The sequence below is a fragment of the Temnothorax curvispinosus genome, unplaced genomic scaffold, assembly GCF_003070985.1.
Source record: "Temnothorax curvispinosus isolate PA1 unplaced genomic scaffold, ASM307098v1 QBEX01006175.1, whole genome shotgun sequence".
Taxonomy (NCBI): Eukaryota; Metazoa; Arthropoda; class Insecta; order Hymenoptera; family Formicidae; genus Temnothorax; species Temnothorax curvispinosus.
The window spans coordinates 415680-439590 of NW_020215955.1; the positions used below are offsets into that span (position 1 = coordinate 415680).

General features: G+C 41.7%; 1 protein-coding gene across 1 annotated transcript in view; it reads right to left on the minus strand.

Annotated features, from left to right (window-relative positions):
• LOC112455554 (homeobox protein B-H2) overlaps positions 1-19254 on the minus strand; it is a 30172-nt gene extending 10918 nt beyond the window's left edge. The window contains exons 1-2 of the mRNA XM_025017562.1: positions 17332-19254; positions 4843-5065 (exon numbers count right to left, since the gene is read on the minus strand). Coding sequence (XP_024873330.1) covers positions 4843-5065; positions 17332-17779 — 671 coding nt within the window. The 5' untranslated portion in view covers positions 17780-19254. The remainder of the gene's footprint in view (positions 1-4842; positions 5066-17331) is intronic.
• Between the last annotated feature and the right edge of the window lie 4657 nt (positions 19255-23911).

A 23911-nucleotide genomic window follows, 5' to 3' on the forward strand; every position in this document is an offset into this window, starting at 1 on the left:
GCTCTGGAAAAGCGCTTTACTGGCGGACCGCAATCTCCGCGTCGTTTAGTTTCTCAGCGTCGATTTCACGGAAAGTTTCGTGCGGAAAGGCATTGCGGTCGATCGTGACTGCCATTGCATGTATGTATGTACGTAATGTGTATGTGTGTGCGCGCCCGCGCGTATGTCGTTGCAATCGTTCAGATGACTCATTGTTGAGCGTAATTTACGTGCGTGCGTGTTGGTTGATCACTCGATGAATGAGACGTCTGTTAAGGGAACTGGAAGTAACGTAACGTTTTCGAATTATTCATCGTGCCGTGCGTAGTCCTCGAATAAGAATTCTTCAAGGAGATCGGTTCTTGATTTGATAAATCTCGCATCGTAAAGACCTATCTAATATTTATGAGAAAAAAAACGAAAAGAAAAACATCGCGCGTGAATCGAGCAGTTGTTCGGATAATTTCATCGTTGAGCGTAATTAACGTACAATTGATGGCGATTAAATAGATGTCTATAAGGAATTTAATAGGAAAAAAACACGGGGAAGAACGGTTGTTAGATAAATCCATGTGTTTCCGAGGAAATTACCGTAATTTGTTAATCATGATGACTGCGCATTATCCGTTGTTAATAGAACGCATTTATTTTATCTTCTGTCATAATTTATTTTTCCACAAAATTTAAGAAGAATACTCAAATATACGTGCAAAGTCAATTCAAAGTGTCAAAACGAGGTAAACGTTCTCCAAGAAGTTGCAGTAACTTGGGTAGCATTTTGCATGATTGATAGAAATTTGTCAAAAATAAATTCTCACGTAAATAAATGAAGTCTTGCTTCAAAGTCTTTCAAGTTCACATGGAGGTCCATTTAAGGTCCATCGATCTGGACACACAAAGCAGCGTCTGTCGGCGTGTTCTCGCGCGGGATTGATTCAAGATGCGGTTTTTAGGTATTACAGCGTGGTCGCGCAGCTTTTGTTGAATCTTCGCGGCAAAGTTCTGGTTTTCGGCGAGCGTTTAGCCCGGGACGGGAGAAAAAGGGAGCAGAGTCCGCGTCGCTGTGGCGCCCGAGGTGTGGCCGGCGCCTCCGCGAAGAAGCGCCGAGTCACACCGCATCGGGGCGTGCACCGAGCAACAAAACTTTAAGCGGGCACTTAAGAAGCCGCCCGTCAGTCAGGAGCGTCACTAATTTTCCCGGCTTTTTGCCGCGGCGGCCTCCACCTTCTCCGCGCGCGGCCCCTCGCGCGACGATACGTGCCGCGGCCGCGGCGCGCACACGTGCCTCCCCCCCGCGCGACTTCGGTCGGTTTCCTCATTTTCATCCTATTAATTAAGCGCGGCTGAGTGTCAACATGGCGAAAATTAATTAGCGTACGCCGCCACGCCGTGGCTACGTCGAAGAACGGCGAGAAAGGAGAGAGCGGGAGAGGGAGGAACTCTTCACGGCTCCAAGTATTGCGCGAGACATGTACAAAGATTAAAGCGCACGTCATGCTGATCTGTAATTTATGCCGCGCGCGATATACGGGACTTCGCACTTTGACGGTATATTTGATGAAACGTGTAGCAATTAATACAGGTTCCAAAGGGGTACACTAGGTCTGATTCCGTTGACACGGGGATACTTATTACATCGCGGGTGTATCGTACCGCGTTACGATTGTTTCTTCCAACAATAAATCTATAATACGTCGATCGGAAATTTATCGTGAAAATTCTTTCCAAGCTGCAACAATTCATTCTGAAGCAAGAAAATCGTGCGAAAAGCGCTTCTGTTTATCTTGCCAGACTATTTTGTACAAGTATTCAAAATTCGATCGATCATCAGCAGCTCGCTCGTGCCGGAAACGTTCACGTTTTCAATTCGACACGCATGAACTAACAGACAAAAGCCGAGTTTATTTCTCGAATCGGCATGACGGCATGCAGGCGAAACGCAAACGAGATATAACGCGATATAACAGTAATTCACGCGGGCTACGCAAGTTCTGTATCAAAAGCGATCCTTAATCACCGTTGTCCATTACGCCGATCCGGCGTAATGAGCGAGCAAACTGCCGACTGTAGAAATAAATAGCCGTAACGATTACGCCGTGTACAATTGCGATGTGCCGCGTGGAGCGCCGCGCCGCTCCGCGCCGACGTGATATGGGAAACGAGCAGCAGCGTCTTTGAAAATCGTGGACTCGGCGGCACGCAATTACGCACGAAAAAATTGAACGGCCGCCGAAATGCAGGCAGTCTTTCACGATCGGAGCGGAGCGGAGCGGCGCGGCGCAACGCTTGGCAGCGCTCGCTGCCTGTCATTACGCCATTCGCTCCACCGGTAATTGACAGTCTAATGACACAGTCTAGAGTCTGGGCGCTCGCCTCGCCCGGCCTTTTCGTACATCGTACATCACGATCTACGAGGATCCTCATTAACGATTCGCCTTCTTTGTGCGCGATCGGCCGCTTGTCTAAACTAAACGGCCGCCGGCAGAAGTCGCGAAGTCATGACTTGTGGGTGTTCCCTGCTAATCACCGTACGTTCAGCGCGACGGGAGGAACAAGAGAGTAGTGATAATTAAGTAGCGTAATGAGATCAATATAGCCGGCGTGGTAGATTTTGCATATCGGGCGTAAGAATAAAATCGACATTTTAATCGAGATTTCATCAGAATTTTAGTTTCGAATAGGCGTACCATAAGAATGTAAAAACATAAGGAAAAAACGAAAAACTATTTTTAAACATTACGTTTGCTAATGGAAAAAAATAAAAAAGAATTTTTTTACGTCGTTTTATTCTTAAAATTATTATCACGAATAAAATAGAAAAATATTTTATGCAACTACGTTATGAAAAATTTAAATATAGTTCTGATATTATTTGTCGCCTGTAGTTTTTCAAGAAAGGAGAATGGTATAGAACTTTCCTCGCCGATGTTACACTCGTTTATTCGGGACGAAGCGTGTCGAAATGATTCCGCGGGACCATCCATGGCATGCGATTTTAATTTCGTTCGGTAAACTTTTGACGCGGGGTTTGCGAGCCGACCAACAAGCCTGCTGATTAGATTGGAAAGAGGTAGATGGCCCATGAAAAACTACGAAACTATAGGCGCCACTGGATGACTTTGCGAAATCGCATTTACAAAGGATGCCGCAGAGGATTTTGAAACCGATTCCAGCTGCCTGATTTTACTTTCGTAAAGGAACCGACATGATAGACCTGAGGTTAATCTTATAACGGATCAGTGTAAAACAACAGTCTCAATATTATCAAAAAACAGACCTTTTCTCTTTAGTATAGATATATTTGCTAATGTCTTGTATTAATGGGGTATTCTAGTTTGAATGGTCGTAAAAAAAAGGTATTTTTCAGGAACTTTGTAGAGAAACGAAAAAGTCAAATAACGGTAAACTTTGCATGTTCTTTTAGCCTTATTTTAAAAATATATTTTTATTTTTTAAGTAACAAAAATGCTATTGTTTTCCATGTTATACCCTGATCACTAGGAGATATAAGTTTGTAAATGATGGACAGTGTAAATGATTTTAGTTCTAGGTATCTTCTTTTATCCAGAATAGAAACATTGGTTTAGTTTTTGTTCAGACGATAGCCACATTTTTCCTGAATAAGAAAATTTTTGGTTTTTGCATTCCAGATACCTAGAACAGGTAGAATCATTTGCATCGTCCATCATTTACATCTCCCAGTGATCAGGGTATAACATAGAAAAGAAAAGCATTTTTGTTACTTACAAAATAAAAATACATTCTTAAAATAAGGCTAAAAGAACATGCAAAGTTCATTATTCGTTCTTCGTTTGCCTATAAAAAATTCCTGAAAAATACCTTCCAAACCAGAATACTTCTTTAAGTTTAGAAAGAATATTTTCCGTTTTTGATAGCGTCGAAGTTCAAATAAGTTGCACGCTTGTTTCAATATACATTTTAGAGTTCCTTCAGAAATTTATAATATTGATTTAATTGTACAATTTTTTTAATAATTCTCGAAAAAGAAATCTATGTGTCGTAACGACGAAAATTATCTTTAGCTTATTAAAGTGTCGACGAGGACGATATTCTTATAAGATGGACCGCAAAACCGGTAACGGAGGCGCATGACTCTCGAGATACTTGCTTGGGTTTTGACCAACGATCCTCGCGTTTAACCACGTAAACAACGCCTTTGTTGGCCGCCGCGATTTCCATTTACGGATTCGACACGCGCCGGCACAAAGAACCGCGCCGCCATACTTCCGAGACGGGGGATCGTGATGAGGAGCTTTCCATCCGATATTCAACAATGTATAACGCGAGCATCGAGAGATCGATCGAGCGTCATGGTTCAACCTTTGTCTCTTTAGAGTCAAACTTTTAACGGCTATTCAACGGTTTTTTACGCGCAGCCTCATCATGTAGTCAATCGCGCGCTGAAAGGCAGATACTTCTAGTAATTATCTTTCAATAAAAATTTTCTCAGTATCTCTTTTAATAAGAAACTCGATCGAAAAAGTTAAACGGTATATGACGTTCATGAAAATTATTTTTAAGTTTTTGATATTACTTAAGAGAAAAAGAGGCTATCGTTTTTTATAAAAAATAATTATAATTAAACATAATAAATAATAATAATTTCCAAAACTTATTCCCATCAGTATTATATGTAATATTATATGTAATATTACAATGCTAAAATGTTATCAATACATTTTATTCGCGGTTTAGGGGCCCAGTCCTGAATAAATTTTTAAACGTAAAAAAACTACCGTGTCGCGATTGTTGCCTGAGGGCGATCACAAAACTAATTATCGTCCGCATATGTCGCGTTGTGTCTCATTTAGAAATTAGTAACGGGTCTCTCGTTTCGCTTACCTTCTGTTTTGGTACCACGTTTTCACTTGCGTGTCTGTCAGCTGCAGTTTCGCCGCCAGCTCCATCCTGTCCTGCACGCTGAGGTACTTTTGCCGTTCGAAGCTCTTCTCCAGAGTCTGAAGTTGGTGATCCGTAAAAGCTGTGCGCGCCTTACGCTGCTTCTTACTCTGCGCGGAGCTCAAGGAACTCGAGGACGAGCTTTTAGGATCATCCTCTTTGCCACCTGAAATTGCAAAACTGTTGATATTGAACGTCTCCTTGCTTTCCTTCTGTCTCGTCGTGCGACTTAGCTATAAAGTATAAAGTTATATCTCCAAAAGGAGGAGAAAGCAACGATTCTGGAAATTGAGTATGCACTAATAAGAGCTACTTAAATGTTTAATAAATAACAATCTGTAACTTAATTACAATTATTTATTATTTTTGGGAATTATATAACGAGATTTCACTTGTTTAGTTTCGAGTAAACTTTATTTCAACTAAATTTTTACCCTCCAAGATTTATATTTTTTGAAATGCTATTTATAAGTTTCACGATATTCGTATATATCACTAATACAACTATTTTACCAAAAAGATCGCCGTAAAGAATCGCCGGTCTATCAGGAATTGCGAAGTGCCGGAGTGCCAAGCTTTTGTTTTCGCGAAGGGTGGAATCAATGCCGCGCGCGTGGATTATACGCGGTAGTTGTTTTTGTCGTTGCCTGCATGGCGATTGCAGCCGCCTCTCTCATCGGCGAAACAGAAAGGGAGAGGGAGATAGGGAGAGAGAGAGAGAAAGAGAATGGGATCCTTTTGTTCTCAGTTCGACTCTCCGCGCAGCCGAGAGCCGATTGGCTGGTATCGCGGATTGGACCACGCAGCCGCGTCGAGACGCCGCAAATTATCCCCCCGATACGTCGTCGTATCCGGAGAGAGATAGAGAAAAGAGAGGGTGGGATTCCCCGAGGAAACCGATTACACCCGATACGAGTCACACTCACACGCGGCGCACAGTCGCGCGCCCGTGCCATGCTTATTTCATCCCTCTCGAAACTCATTACGCCATCGTTCTTGTCTCTGTCGTAAAAGAACAGCCCGATGAGGAACAGGTGATTTTCCACTTTAACAGAACGGGGAATTGAGGGCAGTTATCAGAGAGAAGTAAATGATGTCAATAATATGATGGAAAACACACAGGATAAGAAATTTGGTCACTCTCACAGATTTTCAAACTATATTATAGGAGTGATAAATATTATATTTGTTGCCTCGATTAAAGTTTAAAAAATTTTGGAGAGTGACCAAGTATTATACCCGGCTTTTCTCATTATATTATCTCAAAAGAGAAAAAAGATAGAAAATAGACGCAGTTTCTACAAATATTGTTTACGATCGGTTTTTTCACAATAATTTTCACATTGTGTAAATTTTTGGAGCAGTTTTTTTTTAAATATAGAAGAACTCTTTGCGCCTCGTCAGATAAATTATCCAACCCTCTTCGAATTACCTCGCAGCGGGGGGACGTGTCTTGTCACGAGTAAATCGAGCAACCTCCCGAGAAGTCCCGATCAGAAAACCATCGAGACTTAACCTCCTGGGGGAATAAAAGCCCGCACAGGCTTCTAAAAGTATCTAAAGGCCCGTTGTCGCGAGCTCATCGATTGGAACGGTCGTGGATGGCGCGGAGAGAAGCATCCTGGCAGGAGGTGGAACCAATGGGGGATGTAGCCAGGAATAACATAGCTCCGGAAGGGAAACGGCGAAGGGAGGAGGAGATCGGGAAGATAGAAAGCTCGTGGATTGAGTTAACCCGGACGAAAGCGCGGCTCTTAGCCCCCGTTTGATCGGCCAGATTCGCTCGAACGGGTCCAGACTCTACCGCGCCATGTTGGCTACCATGGCGTACGCGCGCGCTCACCCTCCCCCTCCCCCCGATTCCCTCCCCAGAAAAGGCTTGGAACAAGGAGCTCCGTCCTGGCTGCATCAGCACCACAGCTCGATTCGAGCTCCCGAGACTTGTCCACGAAACGGAGGAAAGGGGTGGACGCGAAAAGGAGCTTAGGGTGGGAGGGAGGGGGGACGGGAAAATATAAGAGTGGAACGGTGGAAACGGAGGTTGGAAAACTAAATTTACTATGTGATACACTTAGAGCCCAGGTCCCGACCGACGTCGGAGTTCTCCTTTTGAGACACTTCCAAGACGTTAGGCGGAACTTTTCCCACTCCCAAACCCCCTGCCCTTCCTTTGCGCAGTAACTCGAGAACCATCGCGAAACATCCATCCCTCTTTTTTCCCAGCCGCGGGCGTCCGCCCGCCGTTCGTCTGCGAGGCACGTAGCCCAGGGCTCAGGGCTTATCTGTGTCCGCCTCGTCCTTACGAGCGTGTTCATGCGCCACTCTTTACCCCAGCGTTTTCACTTTGATGCGAAATGGCGACGCCTGCGATCGGCTTTACTCAAAGTGGTCTCCATCCCCGGATTGAAGTCACGATTTGCGATCATATATGCTTCTTGCGAGATAAAATTAAAACGCGCAATACGTAGGTGCAAAATAAATCGATGAGCAAAGATGATAGAAGTTAAATCGTATACTTCAATTGTCTTCGAATAACGCGTGTCATAAGTGATGCTATTAATACATGTTCTTCGAAACATTATACAATAGCTATTATGCTTTTCGTTGGCAGCAAAAGTAGGAAATTGTTAAAACGTAAAAAAAACTCCTTCCAGGTTATTCGCTCTTTATAGCGTTGCTCTTCTGAACCTAATGATTCAATGTGAGGGATGATCGATATTTTTTCCCTCAGTTATAACAATAATGTGACATTACAAATTCCGCACATTATTCATTACACCATAAAGCCATCCAATTATCTGCTCGATAGTTGCAATATTACCCAGTCCCATCAATATAATTATACGGCGACACATTACACATCGAAATAAACTCATCAATATGAACTTTCTTCGCGAATACAAAGTGCGGCTCGTTGCTCGTGACGGGGCGCATCATTCATCAAACAAAACATACGCACCAAATCGCGCGTGTGTGACGATCAAACGAAACTTTAGCGTTTTAAAATGGATCTGTTCTGCGTAAGGCAGTGGTCTGAATTCGCTCCGTAGACTTTTCTCTCTCTTGTGCAGAATATTTCAGCCAAGTTCTCAAAATACTCTCAAGATGTTACCGGCAACTTCGTCTAGCCGCTAAAGTAACTCGAGCATCTTCTTTCCTTTTGGGGACTAGGACAGTTTTCCTTTATCTTTCCACATCTTTTGCCGACACGACACGTAGTCACCGGGTTTTATGTAGACTTGTCTATGGTTATAAAACGTGTTACGGCGACTTTTTACTCTGTATGTTGAGTTCACGAAACAAACGAGTGGGCTCCCGAAGGGATTTTTCGAGTAACGTGATCGTGAATAAAGCTATATGGATAAAGTGGATAGGCGAAGCGATCAGGTTTAAGCTTTATTTAATGTTGCTGTTAAAATTCTTTTTTTTTATCACAACGATGTCGCAATTTTGAGCAGAAACTTCCAAAAAAGGTTTTAAAACTGGCAAAATTTTGAAGAATTTAAATTTTAATAGTATAAATTATATATAAAGATGATCTTTATAGTCTTTTATGACAATAGAAACATGATAACTGATGTGGTAGTATATTTTTCCAGATCCGTAGCATCGCAAAGCGAATCTACTGAGATTAGGTGTAATGATTTCGATCCCCGAGAATCGAGCGGAAAATAACATTTTAAACGCGCATTTTCCCAACGCGTTTTACTACCGACGTTACGTGTGACATGCGACAATAGCTCCGCGTTAATTAACACTAACGCTCGCGAGGTATTCGTGTTCCATAAGTCACGACGGTAAGCGTCATTTCCACTGTCAAGCGGCGAAATGTATTTTAAAGAGGTTCTCGCAAACATGGCGCCCGTAACGGATGTGCCGCGCCAGTGAAAATCATGACGTGTTCTCAAGTCGCATTACGTGAAAGAGAAAGAGCAAGGGAGAAGGACAGGGAAGAATGGAGGAAACGAGGGGGACTTGCGTGCCACAAGCATCGCCGCGATACAATGTATGGCGCATAAAAGTGAGATTAACAGGATGTTTATCGAGCAATTATGCGCCGCTGCAATTAGTGCCAGCATGTTGCCGTCGTCGTCCACGTCGTCGCGGTCAAATCGTTCACGTCGCCATCATCATGGTTTATGCACCAATTGTGATTGCAATTTTCAAACGCACGAGTTTTAACAAATTCATTAAAGCAAAATGGAATCTCTTAAACGTCATATAAATCATTGGAAAAAAACTCTTGCGTTTGTAGATTTTGTTCATCGTTTTATATCTCATATTTTTAAGTATATATACAATAATCTTTAAATATTCAATACTTATTTAATGTACACAAATTGAGAAATTAAAAAAAAATCAGGCATATACCATCAAATATTTCTACATTTACATTATGCGTATACGTATATTTATATTTATTTCATTTATATATTTATTTTCTTTTTACAAAATTTTATGATTATTTTTCTTAACGTGCATTTTTCGCTGAAATTTTTAACGAGCTATGTCTACCGACTCCACTGACTGTATCGACAATTTTCGAGTAATCGTTAATAATGGTTATTTTGCACAAGTGTGAAAAGACAAAAAGAGAAAGAAAGATAAAGAGAAAAAAGGAAAGGGAGAAAAATGTAGATTTCTCTCATAAAGAAATTATATTATAGCCATTAAATATAGCGACAAGCAACTTCCCGAGCAATCGAGCACTTTGACATCGTTACTGGGCCAAGGACTGCATGCGAAAACTTGCAGACACTGTGACGAATGCGCAGGATGTAGAGTGCAGCGCAAGTAGCTGTAGCCGAGGGAGTCAGCCGGACGGATCGTAAAAATGGGAATAATAAAACTTTCGCAAAGCGTTGCCTCGCACTTTATGATCTTGGCGGATGAAGGTGGGGTGGAAGGGTTGCTAAGGCGAAGAGTGGGAAAGAGAGGAGGGAAAAGCCGGAATTTCCATTGTGCTGCGCGCCCGCGATTTTATTTGCTTATTGCTTTATTTCGCGCTGAGTGCATCGCGTAAGTAATCCAAAAGAGCGACAAAGAGGGACAAAGAGAGAGAAAGAGAGAGACAAGGAGACCCGAGAAAGGTTACAAACCTATATTTTTGCTTATAAAGTTCACTCTTTTATAAGTACAAAAAATATATATGCAGTTTATATAATCATTCCATAAAAAAGGAATAATAGTTGTGGCTGATCAATGCTGCGGATACGAATAAACATGGCCGACGGACTTTCTTTTTGTCAAGAAACGAGTGGCTAACGATGCTTTTTTATCGAATATTTACAGACATTCTCTAAAGTTAGAGAATGCGTCTATATTTCCTATTATTTAGGAAATATAGACGGGAATAGTTTATGTGTGTTTTATCTCGAAGCAGTTAATCAGATGTAAGCTTATATGAATGTATATAAAAAGCGCTTTATCAATTTTAAAATAACAGTAACATTTAATTAAAAATAAAAACGCTAATTTTTTAATAATTTTGTAATAGCATAAAATCATTATCTCAGTAAATGATATATCGCGAGCATCTATGTCGAATATATACATCTTAATTTTACATACGAATTAACAATGTAGAACTAATTTTGTAAGCGAAATTATACAAGAAACAAGAAACTATGAGAGTAATTTTTTCCACGGAAGCACCTAGGGAAGCTGTTGTGGAATTTTGCTTACAAATTCGAGTCACACCTCTTCGTTTGGCCCCGTGTCGTAGGGGGTGCTCTCTTACCGTCGCCACCTACAACCCCTCGTATCGTATACAAAGGCGGTGGCCCTCGACGGGGCAGAATCTGACCCCTCTTCTGTATTGTGTTACCGCGTCGCCACCTTTAGGGGAGAAAACACTGGGAATAATGTTATGGGGCAACGTTTTATTGCCTGCCCACTCTATTTGCAGCGATCCCACGGGGGACAAAAACTGTCGGCGAGAATTTCAAAAACAAACTACGGGGTTGAGTACCAAATTAGTATCCCATACGTCGACTTTTCATAGTATCCTTTAAAACCATTTATTTTTATACTTTTAACGTTCTAATCTTAAAATACATACAAATGATAAATGTATTAAAAAAAAAAAAACAAGCAAAATATTACTAAAGTAGTCGCACACGAAAGATTAAATATGCAAACGAGAAGTTTTTAACGATAAATAAGAATAAATATTACATAATATTTGCATATAACAGCGATACTAAACGTAATTAGTACCGTTATATCGTATGCATTAATGAAATAATTCTCCTAATATCGCATTAAAATTTGCGACAGTTTGCGCAATCATGCATAAGCAGCTCTTAGATAGCTGTATCGTTTCATAATATAATTTATTTAAGGATATCATAGCAGAATAAGGACTGCGAGGTGTCGTGTGACGGTTTGCACGGCGATCTATTGCCGCATGGAAACATTATAGGGAAAAATGCAATCGAGTGTTACTGTCAGATCATATTATATGAGCCTAAGGTTTCCGCGGGGTGCTCGTGTTTCTCGAATTTCATGAAGCGCATTCCGCGTAGGCGGTGAACAGAAATGCGACGATTGCATCAACCTACCGTTCGCAGAATAATTGCGAGAATGCGAGGGCAAATTTTCCATTTCGTAAAAATTGATTCGCGCCAGCTCGGTTAAAATTATACTATAAATATTCATGCTTATCTTTAAAATTTGAATAATCTTTTTAATTTCCGGTTACTCTGGTTAAAAGGTTTAAAATGAGGTATATATAATTATGTACAATATATATTAGAATGTTCTCTAAATTACATAATTTATAAATATGTACAAATGTATACAAATGTGTATATATATATATATATTACGAAACTGCTTTATACATACACATATCGCTTCCAATTTCAAAAACTTTTTACGTCGACCCCAAAAATCGCATTTTTATCCTTTAGTTGGAGGATGCTCGCAATTACATCGTCAGGAATATAATTCGAAAGTTTCTGAACTACCGCGGTATACATTAGCAATAATTACCCCGTTATTTTGAGCAAGCGCGCGTCTCGAGTCGCTTATGCGCGTATTATACGGCCGGACTTCGCTAAAGACTTCCTCGCGTATGCCGCCGACAGGTGTTTACCGTCGTTGTCGGGATTCGCGCGGTTGGTTTCCACAGCATTCGCTTAACAAGATTCTCAAATCCTCTTAAGCGCTCGGCATCCGCATTGACAAACTTGACCTCGCTTTCTCGAAATCGATATACCAACCACGCCGTCTCGAAAAGATAATCGTCAAATTATAGAGAGTAATTAATTAAAACGTCTGATTGAATTATGAGATCTAAACGATTTCTCGGAGCCGTTTTGAGAAATTTTATTCGAGGTACCGCGAAACTCTCGATCGAAACAATCCGCTTCTGCACATTGTTACCTACGTAAACGTTTGCCTCCGACGGAATAATTAATCACCCACGCATAATCTAAGATCACCCACTTTGTAAACACAATACCTTCCCTCTGCGCGATCACTCGCTACGATTAGATCCATCATGATATTCTGCGCAACACCAAATCGTAGCGATTTCCAAAACATATGCTAAAACGTAACGTAAAACATTGGTTTTCTTCAGTATATTCTGATGAGATGATTAGAGTTTTTGTGGTTTATATAATACCACACATTTAACTCACTTTTCGAAATCGCACTTTAATGAATTCCCGTCCATGAATATTTTTCCACGTATTATTACAAAATGTTACAAAATACTTATTTCAACATGCTTCTTAATTATTTAATTTTTATTTAATTTGCGTTATCACTTCATCTCTATTCGATACTCATGCAGATAATCGTTTTCATGCGTCACTCAAAGTCTTCACTGTCCCTGGCGCATTTGTAGCGACTACCAGCATTCCAGTTCTCGACACTGCCGCTTCGTACCGTTGAATCTCTTCTTCACTTCTTGGCTCGATATTCAGATCGTGGATTAATCCCGCGCGTAGATTGTGTCGTCAAAAGTCCGACAGCCGGCTTGTCGGGGCGCTCGCAAAAAGGCGCCTTCGTATACGAAATTGCTTTCGTCTCGCGAAAGTCCCTCGCATAGAGCTAACTAATCCGTGCCAGTTTCTAAACGGTTGCCAATCATTTCCGGTTCTCGGATTAGTCGCACGTCGAAAAGTCAGCGAGCTCGCCCCGTAAGGGCGTGAAACGGCCTGGTCCCTATGGCAGGACCTTCCGGACCGACACGGAGATGACAACAATGTGAACCTGGGGACGAATGTTGGCTTCGTAAGCGGCTTACAAGCGACGCGCACACGCGTCCAAGAAATGATATTCCGCGATGAGAAAGATCGGTTTTTTTCACGCCTTTCTCAACCAGCTAGAATGGAGTGCATTGATGTGATATCAAAAACCGTATTAAAAGAAATGTATAGAAAAAGATAGAAACGAGAGGTACTTGTTACGCTCCGAACGCATGCATGGTTTATACTCGTGTGAATTTAACGCACGTTACAGTGACGTAATCATTATTATTCATAAATTATAGGTTTTATAAAAAATTCGAAATTTTTCAGCGTCTTAGATTTCTACTCTTTCTTATAATCTAATCTTCTATACTTTTTAAATTGTTTATTATATACGTTATTGTACACAATTGTTGTTAGCTTTTTTGTCAACTCCTTTTTTGCCTCGAAATGGTATACACAAGTAAACGCTTTGTGTTGCGATAAATCGCAAATGAATAGCCACGTTCAGCAGAACGTTTATTTTGCAACTGTTGAAAGTTTTCTGAGCCCAGATTGGATTATTCTTTTAGATCTAGAGAAATAATCCAATCTGAGCTCAGAAAACTTTCAACAGTTGCAAAATAAATGTTTTGCTGAACGTGGCGATTAAAAGAACAATCAGCAAAACATTGCTTCCGAAGATAGCGAAAAAACAATTTTGCCATGATATTCCGCGACATAACGATATAAAAACAGATCATCAAATGAAATTTAGCATATACTTTCTCGCATATGTTTTGTTTCGCGATTAGAACAGTATCTTAAATTGCGCTTCCCTGATAATTCCCCGTTCATCAACTTGACGCACGAAACGCGTGCAATTGTCGCGTAAGGACATAACCAGGACGATAATTAGGGGCTCGCGATTCTCTATCGAGAGGTAAACAGCTAACGATCAGCGGCGCGACGTATGATCGATACGTAAATCCGCCGGCAATTACGTCTAGCTGTTAGTCCGACGTTAATAATTTTCTAATCAACGCCGCGTGAAAGATCGATCGTATTTGTACCGTGACGAGCCCCGGCGTCGCTCGGTCCCGCCGTGTTGCGCGATGGCGGAATGTAATAATCGTGACGGGAAATTGGACTGGACGGACGCAGCTTTAACGGTGGTGAGAAAGGGGGCGGGAGGGAGGAAGAGCTGCCCCGTAAAAAATCGCCTGGGCCAATCTACGTGAAAGCGTGTAGCGCGGCAATTACATCGGCGTTACTCCTCCTAATTGTCCTTCATTAATAATTCTGCGACCGCGGCCCATTGGCGTACCACGGAAGGTGGATACCACTTACGCATTGGCGATTATGGTCGCGGCGCGAGATCGACCGCCGCGCCGTACCGTCTGATATAACGCCAATAACGAACGCGCGTCATTAGCTCAAAAAAGAAAAAAAGCACCTTGCGTTTTAATACACGGCTCCTAATGCTTCACGTCGTATTATTCGCGCACAGGCACCTTTTACAAGGTCTTTGTGACGGCTCGATATGACTCGGATAGACTATGGCTTCGTTTGTTATGAAAAGTTATGGCTTATAACTGCAACAAACAGCTTTACAGAAATTTTTATCTATTTATAAATGTAGCGGGCTTGTTGATACTTGCGTAATGCGTAGACATAGTAAAAATTGACCACGTAACTAAATTACTTTCTAATGGATTATGCTTTATACGATACATTATGACTTTCATTCATCGATATTCGTTGCAGAGCAAGCATTATTTGTCGATGATACGCGTTCTTCATGTCTGTAAATCTAGTTAAAGCTGAATACAATGTGCTAATGATATACTGGTAAATCAATAACTGGCCAATGGCTAGTTAGATAATACTATTTTATTATTATTTGAAGAATTATATTTTAAATATATACAAATCATTATTGTATAGAATTGCAAAAAGCATGTAGGCAAAAGAAATAAGTAATGAAAATTACTCAAAAACTTTCGTTGCCACTTGACAATATTCATGTCTCATTGTATGAACACGCGTCACAAAATATCGATTATAAAATATTTTATTTATCGCTTAGAGAATGCTATTTTAGTCCTATTATATATAGAATTTGTACGAACTCTTTTCGTTTTGCCTTTTGAAAATAAACTTAAATAATCTCGGGGGATGACGTTTTCTTCCAACTAACGTTCTTCGCGGTAAGTTATCGTATATTCAGTCCAAGGTACAATAAAAACACAAGAGCAATAGCGCAGTACGATCGCACGTACATGTCGCACGATTCGAGCCCGGCACGATCCGTTAGCAGTACTTATATCCCTTATCGCGGGTGCACTTTTCCCTATTCCCTCGTGTCACCGTAGCGAGGCAAGGACGACGATTATCGATTACCATGACGTGACTCTTGAGATTTCCAAACGCCGCGCCGCGCCGGGGCTGGTCATTGGTCTTGTCCGTGAAACACTTAAGGGGAGTTATAAATAGCGACGCGGTGCAAGGTGCGAGCCGTCGCGGCGAGTCAATGTCGTGGAAAAATTGGCGCCTTAATAGCCCGCTGATGTTTTCACAAGGAAGGAGCGCCGGATTTAGTGCCGCGCGGAAGCAGTATTAGTGTTACCCACCGTTGCCCGTCGCCGCCGCTTCTAATCACATCGCCGTCGTCCGCGTAATTGTCGCTAATGCGCTTCTTTGAGGAAATAAGCCGATTACGGAACAAACAGCCGGCTTAAGTCGTTGTAGCGAGCGGCGTCGTTCGAACGTCGCGTTTAAAAACAAGCAGCCTCAGGGGAGAAAAGGAGGACGATTCGTCGGGAGAAGAAGCTGCGAATTAACGGAAATTGTGCCGATACGCTCGGCACAGGTCACCTTAATAGCACCTCCGACGAGTTCCGAGAGAAAATGCCGCCGCGATTTCTGCCTTGCGATCGCCTTGCGGTTTCGTAGCGACGCACACACACGTTTATTAGAATAGAAATCGAGTAGCGAGTAACACTTTTCAAACAAGTATTATATTTACATTTATATTTGCAGCTTTACGCGTGTCAGAGTTAATAATTTGCACGCGTAGCCCGCGGGTCTTGTGATAATTAGCGTGAAAGTTTCACTGTAATTAAAAAACGATTCTCTAACGTTCCACTTGCATCCCCGTTGTGCGTGCGCGAACGTGAGCTCTTGCGTAATACTGGTGGCTCGAATTTCTTACGAAATTCGGCGTCGTCCGATCAAAGAAGTTACGACAACTTAGCACTTGTTTAGCCCGAGGGATTGAACTCCGGAGGACAGTGGGGTACAGGTAGAGAAGATGAATGAAACAAATGAGGGTAACATAATTAAAGCTTTCATATGCCGAGCTCCAATTTAGAACCATTAGAATTCCTAAACGTTGTCGGTCGGATGGGTACAGCAACCCGCAGAGAGAGAGACAGAGAGAGACAGAGAAACGTTTATCTTAGCAGAGATATATCTGATTCTCGAAAGAGGCGTTCTCTATGCGCGCAACCAGCGACGGCCGACGTGATCTCACCGATTGGAACATCCGGTCGAGAAGGACCGTGTCCCGTGAGTGTCCTTGACATCTCCGTGAAAGTCCACGGTAAACGATCAGGTGAATAAACGAAATCACAATACTCGCACGTTTCGTAATGAACGTATATAACTGCGGGCTATCGGCCGACTACCTTTCAGTCAAGTGGAAGTTTTGGCTATCGATAAATGGGAAAAAAACATGATGTTTTTATTTCTTTATCTCTCTCTCCATTATATGTTTCAAGAACCACTTAGTTATGCAGAAATAAATTATCTATATACTTCTATATAGACATGTAATATAGGAAAATGGAGCGAAATGAGATATCACGTTTTCGTGAGAAACAAAAGAGACTCGATAAACTGGCAATAAAGCTAAATACTTATTGCCTAATAGAATTTTAAAGCAATTACTGGGCATATTTCAAATTTTGTCGCTTGAATTGATGGAGGTTTGGAGATTGATGGACAAATTTCTATATGACCGGTCTATATTCAACTTTATCCTATTTTTTCTACAGTATATCTTTCAAAAATCTAACTAACCCATTTCAATGACTATGTCATGTGAACATATCTCTCCCTTTCGCTTTAGAAAGACTGAAAATATTCCTAAAAGTCATATATCTCGATATCGCCCCGGCTTCATCACGTCGTTACACCAAGCGACGAGCACATCAGTTTCGAAAGCGTGTAATAAAGTATCATTTACCATTGGACGTAACGGAAGCGCCGTCGTGGTGGCTGGCGTCGCTGTCCTCGTCTAGATTACTGTTGCTCAAGGACGTTCTAGACTGATGCCTGACACTGAGGTCTCGCGGCGTCGAGGGTGGACTTCCGGGTGGCTCCTGGCTAGGCAGCCCGGATTGGTGCATCTTGCTGGACGCACCGCCCAGGATATCGGTGATCATGAACCTCGACCTCTGCGGCATCGTCGTCGAGGCATCGCCTCTTTCCAGGCCGTTGTTATTGTTCAAATTGTTGTTCCGCGAGTCCAGCCCGTTGGAGAGACGTTCCACTGCTACGCCGTTCCGATCGACGATGTTCTCCAACCGATGCGCCTCCAGGCCCGACATCCTGCTCAGATTCAGACCGTTATTGGCCACGGCGACGCCACTGAGAGCGGCCACGTGGTGGTTCTGTTGATGATGGACCGTCATCACGGTAGACGCAGGTGGTTCCTTCGGGCTACGGGCACCTGCAGGTGCCTCTGTCGCCACCCCAGGACTCGCCCGGTACCTGGGAGACAGAATCTTGCCGACAATGACGACGTAGCCTAACCCAGGAAGAGATCGTGCCCTCTCACTTTATTTCAACTTCACACTTCACTGTATCCTCGATAGACCCAATTTCTGGATCACTCCTTTTCCCCTCTTGCGCGTACGGTTGGCGCGTTATCCGGCATCATTTGACGCTCAATGTTAAATCTGTGATCGAAGGATGGATTTTCCGACGAGAGGGTCAAGAAATCACTTTCGCGACGAACATTAGACTTGAGAACATGAATACCTCGATGAAGCTTGACCTTAAATATTTAGAGATTTGTGCCTCGCGCTATCGCGTCGGGATCTTCAAAGCGCCAAAAGCCCGAGAGCGATTTGGAAAATCGACCGAGGCGAAAATCTTTCAGCAAAATCTGGAGTAAATAGCGCGTGAGACAGATATTTGCGTCGCGATGCGTGTGCACCTTGCACTTCCTCCCGCTCAACTCGGTCGCTCCACCTCCGCTCCACCACCTTCTTCCCAGGCGCAATTAAGGGGCCGCTCGGCTCGGCTCCCTGGTTAATTGCTAATTGGCCACTTAACATAATTGCCGCGCATAAGAGCGGAGCCGTCGGCCATTTCCGCTTTTCTTTTTCTCCTTTTCCTTGCTCGTTCAATTATTAATTATTTTTATATAAGACTCTCGTGGCACGTTCTCCTCTCACTTTTGCGCGATTACGTGCTCGGCGTGTACCTCGCCTACGAAGGTAGGAACAAGTTCGAGACCTCCTATCGCCAACAAATCGTTTAACCATGAAATAGACGCGATATCTAAAGACAAATTTCTATAAGATATTAGCACACCCTTCACACTAGCCTTCCAGATCACAATTGTGTCTGATGAATGACCACGAGCGATCACTTCTATCAAAGTCCGATTAGTCCAGCAACCGTCACACGATTGGTCCTATCTCGATCACGTCCGTTTCGAAAGTCTATGTTTAGCCGGCTTATCGTGGTCGCCTGTCACGCGTGCCAGGATTGATCACTCTCACGGCAAGACTTTCGTTAACGATTATCGACTTGAAATCGGTAATATACCGTTACAGTCTATTAACACTGTTCTTCTTCGGATCGCACTGTCACCTGACACGTCGTTCACGTTTCGCCGCGTTGTTATACCATCAAGATCACTTTGACAGGACCGAACCAAATTTTGACAAATGTCTGAAGATTGAATATCCGTCACGGTGAAAATTCATCGATTGGTAGCGCCTTTCGATTCGCGGATCAGACGATCGCGAACGTACGATTCCGGGATAGAAGTCGATCTGATGCGGAGTCCTTATCCTCGCCGGACGAAGAATCGCTCCGATCGACCTGCCCAGAACTAAGAACGTAGTCGTGCACGCGAAACGTGCGTGTGCATCGAGTTGCCACGACTGGTCTGACTGTACTGAGGACGGCAGGCACCTCTGCTCGTTCCTGGGCGGCCATATCGGGATTCTGACACGCCTCCTGTTCTCCCTACCACCGTTACATTCGTGCCAATCCCCGTTCGTCGCCGTTAAGCATCCCGCCAATCCCGACCGAAGCAACCTCGGCGCCTCCGCTATGTGCCACGGCTACGCCCAAGTAATTTGAAATGTGTTTCAGCGGTAATTCGATATAAAATTGTAGTTAATATCTTTCATTATAGTCCGGACGGGGGGAAGGGGGCGCCCAAGCTCCTCGCGCGGAAGACGACGGTGGTGGGAGGCATGGGAGCAGTGGCAGGGTACTGCACGGGGAAAGGGGAGGGTGGGAACGTAGCAGGGTGGAGCGGGCGGTGATACTGGCCTCCCACTTCCAGCTCGCTCTCCTCGAGATGGAACAGCGAAGCGGATCGTCGAGAGAACGGCGGGAGAGGGAGAAAGAGAGGGTCCAGCGAGACCTGGCTGGAAGGGGTGAAGTGCCATCGAAACGGAGAAGGGTGGTCCCCAGCTCCGCGAACTTACTTCGCGAATTTACGAATTCACGAGGACGAGCGGGTGAGCGAACGAGCGAACGAGCGAACTCGGGAGTCTGGATGAGCGAGCGCGGCGTTTTTTGCTACGTGAACTTTTTTTGCGTTCCCCTGTCGTCGATGCTCAAGAAAAGGCTCGTTAAGCATATCAAAGAAGCACGTTGATTAACCTGGACTACCTGGACTGTATTACCGATGTCGTCGCAGAGTGATGTTGAGCGTTAAATTGTGCAATAACAGAGCCAATTAGAATAATGATGTTGGTACATATGCCTAAATCGGGAATCAAATAGTAAGTTATAATCTAGTAAGATGACTGTTCCTGTAATGGAGATATCGCGAATCTTTATAAGAGTGATGATTCATATACATCTCATCACAGTTAATAGCATGATGAGTGGATTTTTAAATTTTCCATAAAAAAGAGATGTCAGGTTAAAAGCGGATATGCTGCAGTTGTTGGAAGAGAGCCATCTCTTTGTTCGCGGTCTTATTCGCGTGGTAAAGGAATAATAAAAATTAATTTGTAGAAGAAAGTAAAGTGTCATTATTTTTGTATAAATGATTATTCTAGTTTAAGATTATTGTTTTCCATTTTTTTTCAAGTATTCTAATTAAAAACTATATAACGAACTAAAAATAGCAACCATCTGCTTTACGACGATTTCTGATTCGTTTAAATATTGAAGAAAGGCTACTTTGGGAATATATTTAAAAATTCATGAAATACTCTCTAAAAATATGAAATGTTTGTAAATGCCTAAGCAATGCCTATATAGCACACAAATGCAATTCGTGGTGGTATACGAGTGGTATATTGGAACAATTATTCTGACATTAGCAGAATCGAAACGGAATTAGATACGGTGGAGTTGACAGGAATGATAGAAGTATAGAATTTAGGGGTTGTGACATCATTTAATTAGAGTACTTATAACATCTTACATCATTTAATTAGAGAGCTATGCTTATATGAATTGCATCTATATAGACGGTCCCATATGATGCACCATATAATTATGCTAGTAGAAAATAACCACTCTTTTATAGTATTAATTAAGTATAGCATGATATTTTGTATATTGTATGATATGATATTTGATTGTAATATAGCATAGCTATATATATAATATGCAAGATGTATATAACAAAAATTCGTGAATTTATAATTATGCAAATTTATAACAAGCTTTTTGTCTTTTTAATTTTATCACATATCTATTACACATACACACACACACACAATCATATGTATATATACTTATATAGTTTAAATTTATTAGTATTTCCGTTCTTGTTATCGTTTATTGATGCTCGATCTTAACAATTTTACATCATAAATAAAAAGTCCGTAGAATCGGTTTGCGGGACAGCTGATTTCTGTGAAAGAAATTAACGGAGCCTGTAATGTGATCGTCAAAGCGTGACTCGACACGAAAGCTGGTGACTCGTAAGAAAATGCGCGCGGCTAATTTTTTCACCTTTTATTTTACACGGCACACGCAACTTTACACGCGTTGCCCCCTTCGCGGATACGGCGAACAAGCGTGTTCGTGTTGCACGGGCTGTGTCTGAGAGGTGATGCGTTCGTACATATACACGTCTCATTAATTAAACATGAGAATTTAGCCACGAGTGTCGCACCCGCAGGGCAATGAAATGAAAAGTTAACGTCGTTAAAGGACATACTTATTGCTCCGTAACTGGCTTACTGAAATCTCCGTGGAAAGCTGCGCGGATGCACAGCTTGAATGTGTTTAGAAAAACTCAACGCTACTTACTGGAAAAAAAGATGTTTAAAAATTGATATATCTATCACGTCTAAGTATTCTCGACGTGAGCTTATGAACGCGTAGCATAAAATAAGGTCGATTTATGATAATATTATGACGATCTTGATTAAAAGAATCAACGTAAATATCAGCGTGTCGGATGCGCGCAATTCTGAATTATGTACATGTCGAAACACATTATCTCTTGCAATTCAGATTTGTTACGTTCATGTTTATTCTTTTGAAAGACACATAGCATAAAATCTTCCTTATACTATTAAGTGCAACTTGAAGCATAGACGCATTTCACCGAATATTGTTATAAATAATCTCTTTTATTTATTTAATGTCACCGGCCAGTATCTTATTTTTTTATATTATGAAATTTACTGATAAAATGTTTTTAATTATCCATATAAAATATCTAAAATAGAGGACAATAATTATGCGACAAGATAATTTACACGGAATAATATACCGTTTAATGGAAATAAGAATTTAATGTCGTTAAAAGTGCTCCGGTCTTAGTATAGGTGTCGGAAATCTCGAGGAAAATTTCCTCGAGGCCCTTTGGCACTTTTTAACACGGAAAGCAGCCTGAAGACATTAATATGGATATAATATGGATATCGCACTAATACGGACAAGTAATATCCACGTGTAGGTCATTAAATTTACATGAGGATGTGACTTGAGTCTTGCGACTCGGTCAGGGACACGAAGTGAAAAGTTAAGAGCGTGAAAACTGCTCCTATCAACGTGCCAATTAAGTCTCATAAATCCGAGACCCTCCGGCTGGTCCGTAATGACATTTTTCAGTCACTTTGAAACAATGTATAAACTTAAGCTCAACATATTTAGGGAGAATTTTCCGCCATCTGAACCATCTTATCTCTCTCTGCTCCCTTTCCCCTGTCCAAGCTTTATAAATTTTATGGGGATAAACTATACTTTTTTAATAAAAAATAATATTACCAATTAATTCTACAATTATTTTATTATTTATACATGTTTTAAAAATGGAAATTTATATAATTTTTTTTAAATAATAACTAGTTTTCCAAATACCAGCAAAATAGCTTTTCTAGTAATGTAATTAAACTTTATTTGAGATTAAGGAATTATTACAAACAATTTGTATACAGTCGATTTTTTTATACAAGATATAAAAAGCACGACGCGCGTTATACTCATATATCTCGTCATTATACAAAATGTTCGCGAAATATTTTTCATGTCAGTTAAGTAATCGGAGACCCAACATATGTTACATAAAACGGAGATCGACAAAGAGAACGCGAATAAATTTGTTTATCGGCTATCTTTAGCCGACCAGTCCTTACGTTCGCTTCGATGAATTAGAGTCGCTAAATGCAACGAGACAGTGCAACATCGATGCTCAACTTACTTTACAATTCGTTTTTAGCAGCTGCCGTTATAGAAGCAGACATTCGTGCGATCGAAGCCCGAGGCGAATATGCACGATAAAGGTTCTGAAATTAACGATCCTTTAAAACGCTCGTAAAATTCACCCAGATAAGAATCCACCTTCCACTTGCTCCGGCATCTCCACGCCGCGCCGCGGCGTATCGTCCACTACGCACGACACACACTTGCGACACACAAATTACTCCCACACGCAGCCGCGAAATAACGCAACCTACTTTCGTTGATCAATCAGCGAACAAGACGCGCGTTATTTTTCTTTTTCATATTGTATCTTCGTCGTTTATTGAGTGAATGCTAGGTACGATTAAATTAATGAAGATTATGTAGATCTAAAAATGAAAGTAAATTTTAGATATGAGCAACAAAGAAATATAAAATCCTATATATCGAACAACAATAGTCATAAAAGAGCTTTATTTTTGGCGTCTAAAATACTTTTTGTTTTTATAAATATGGATTTGATCCTCTCGTATTTTTTAATATTATTTGTAAACTGTCTGAAAACGATATCTCGAATAACAATCGTTGAACAATCGTTTTTATTCAAATAAACAAGAGTTAAACAATTAATGAATTTCGTATGCTATATCAGCTATCATCTTTTCTTACAAGATCTATACAACCCTGTCGTTAGTATGCACTCTGTAAGAATTCTGGAATTATATTACATCTCAGAGACCGAATTTAAAGTGAATAAATGTGACGTACATCGAGCTTCTTACGCGCGTAACGGCGCGCCGGCAACACCATTGAATCGCGCGTGCACACAACGAATACTTACTATACGAGAGAGCGTATCGTCGGCGGTCGTGTGTACCGGCAAAGTGAGCGTGGGCAAACACGTCAACGGGGCGCGCTCGCGC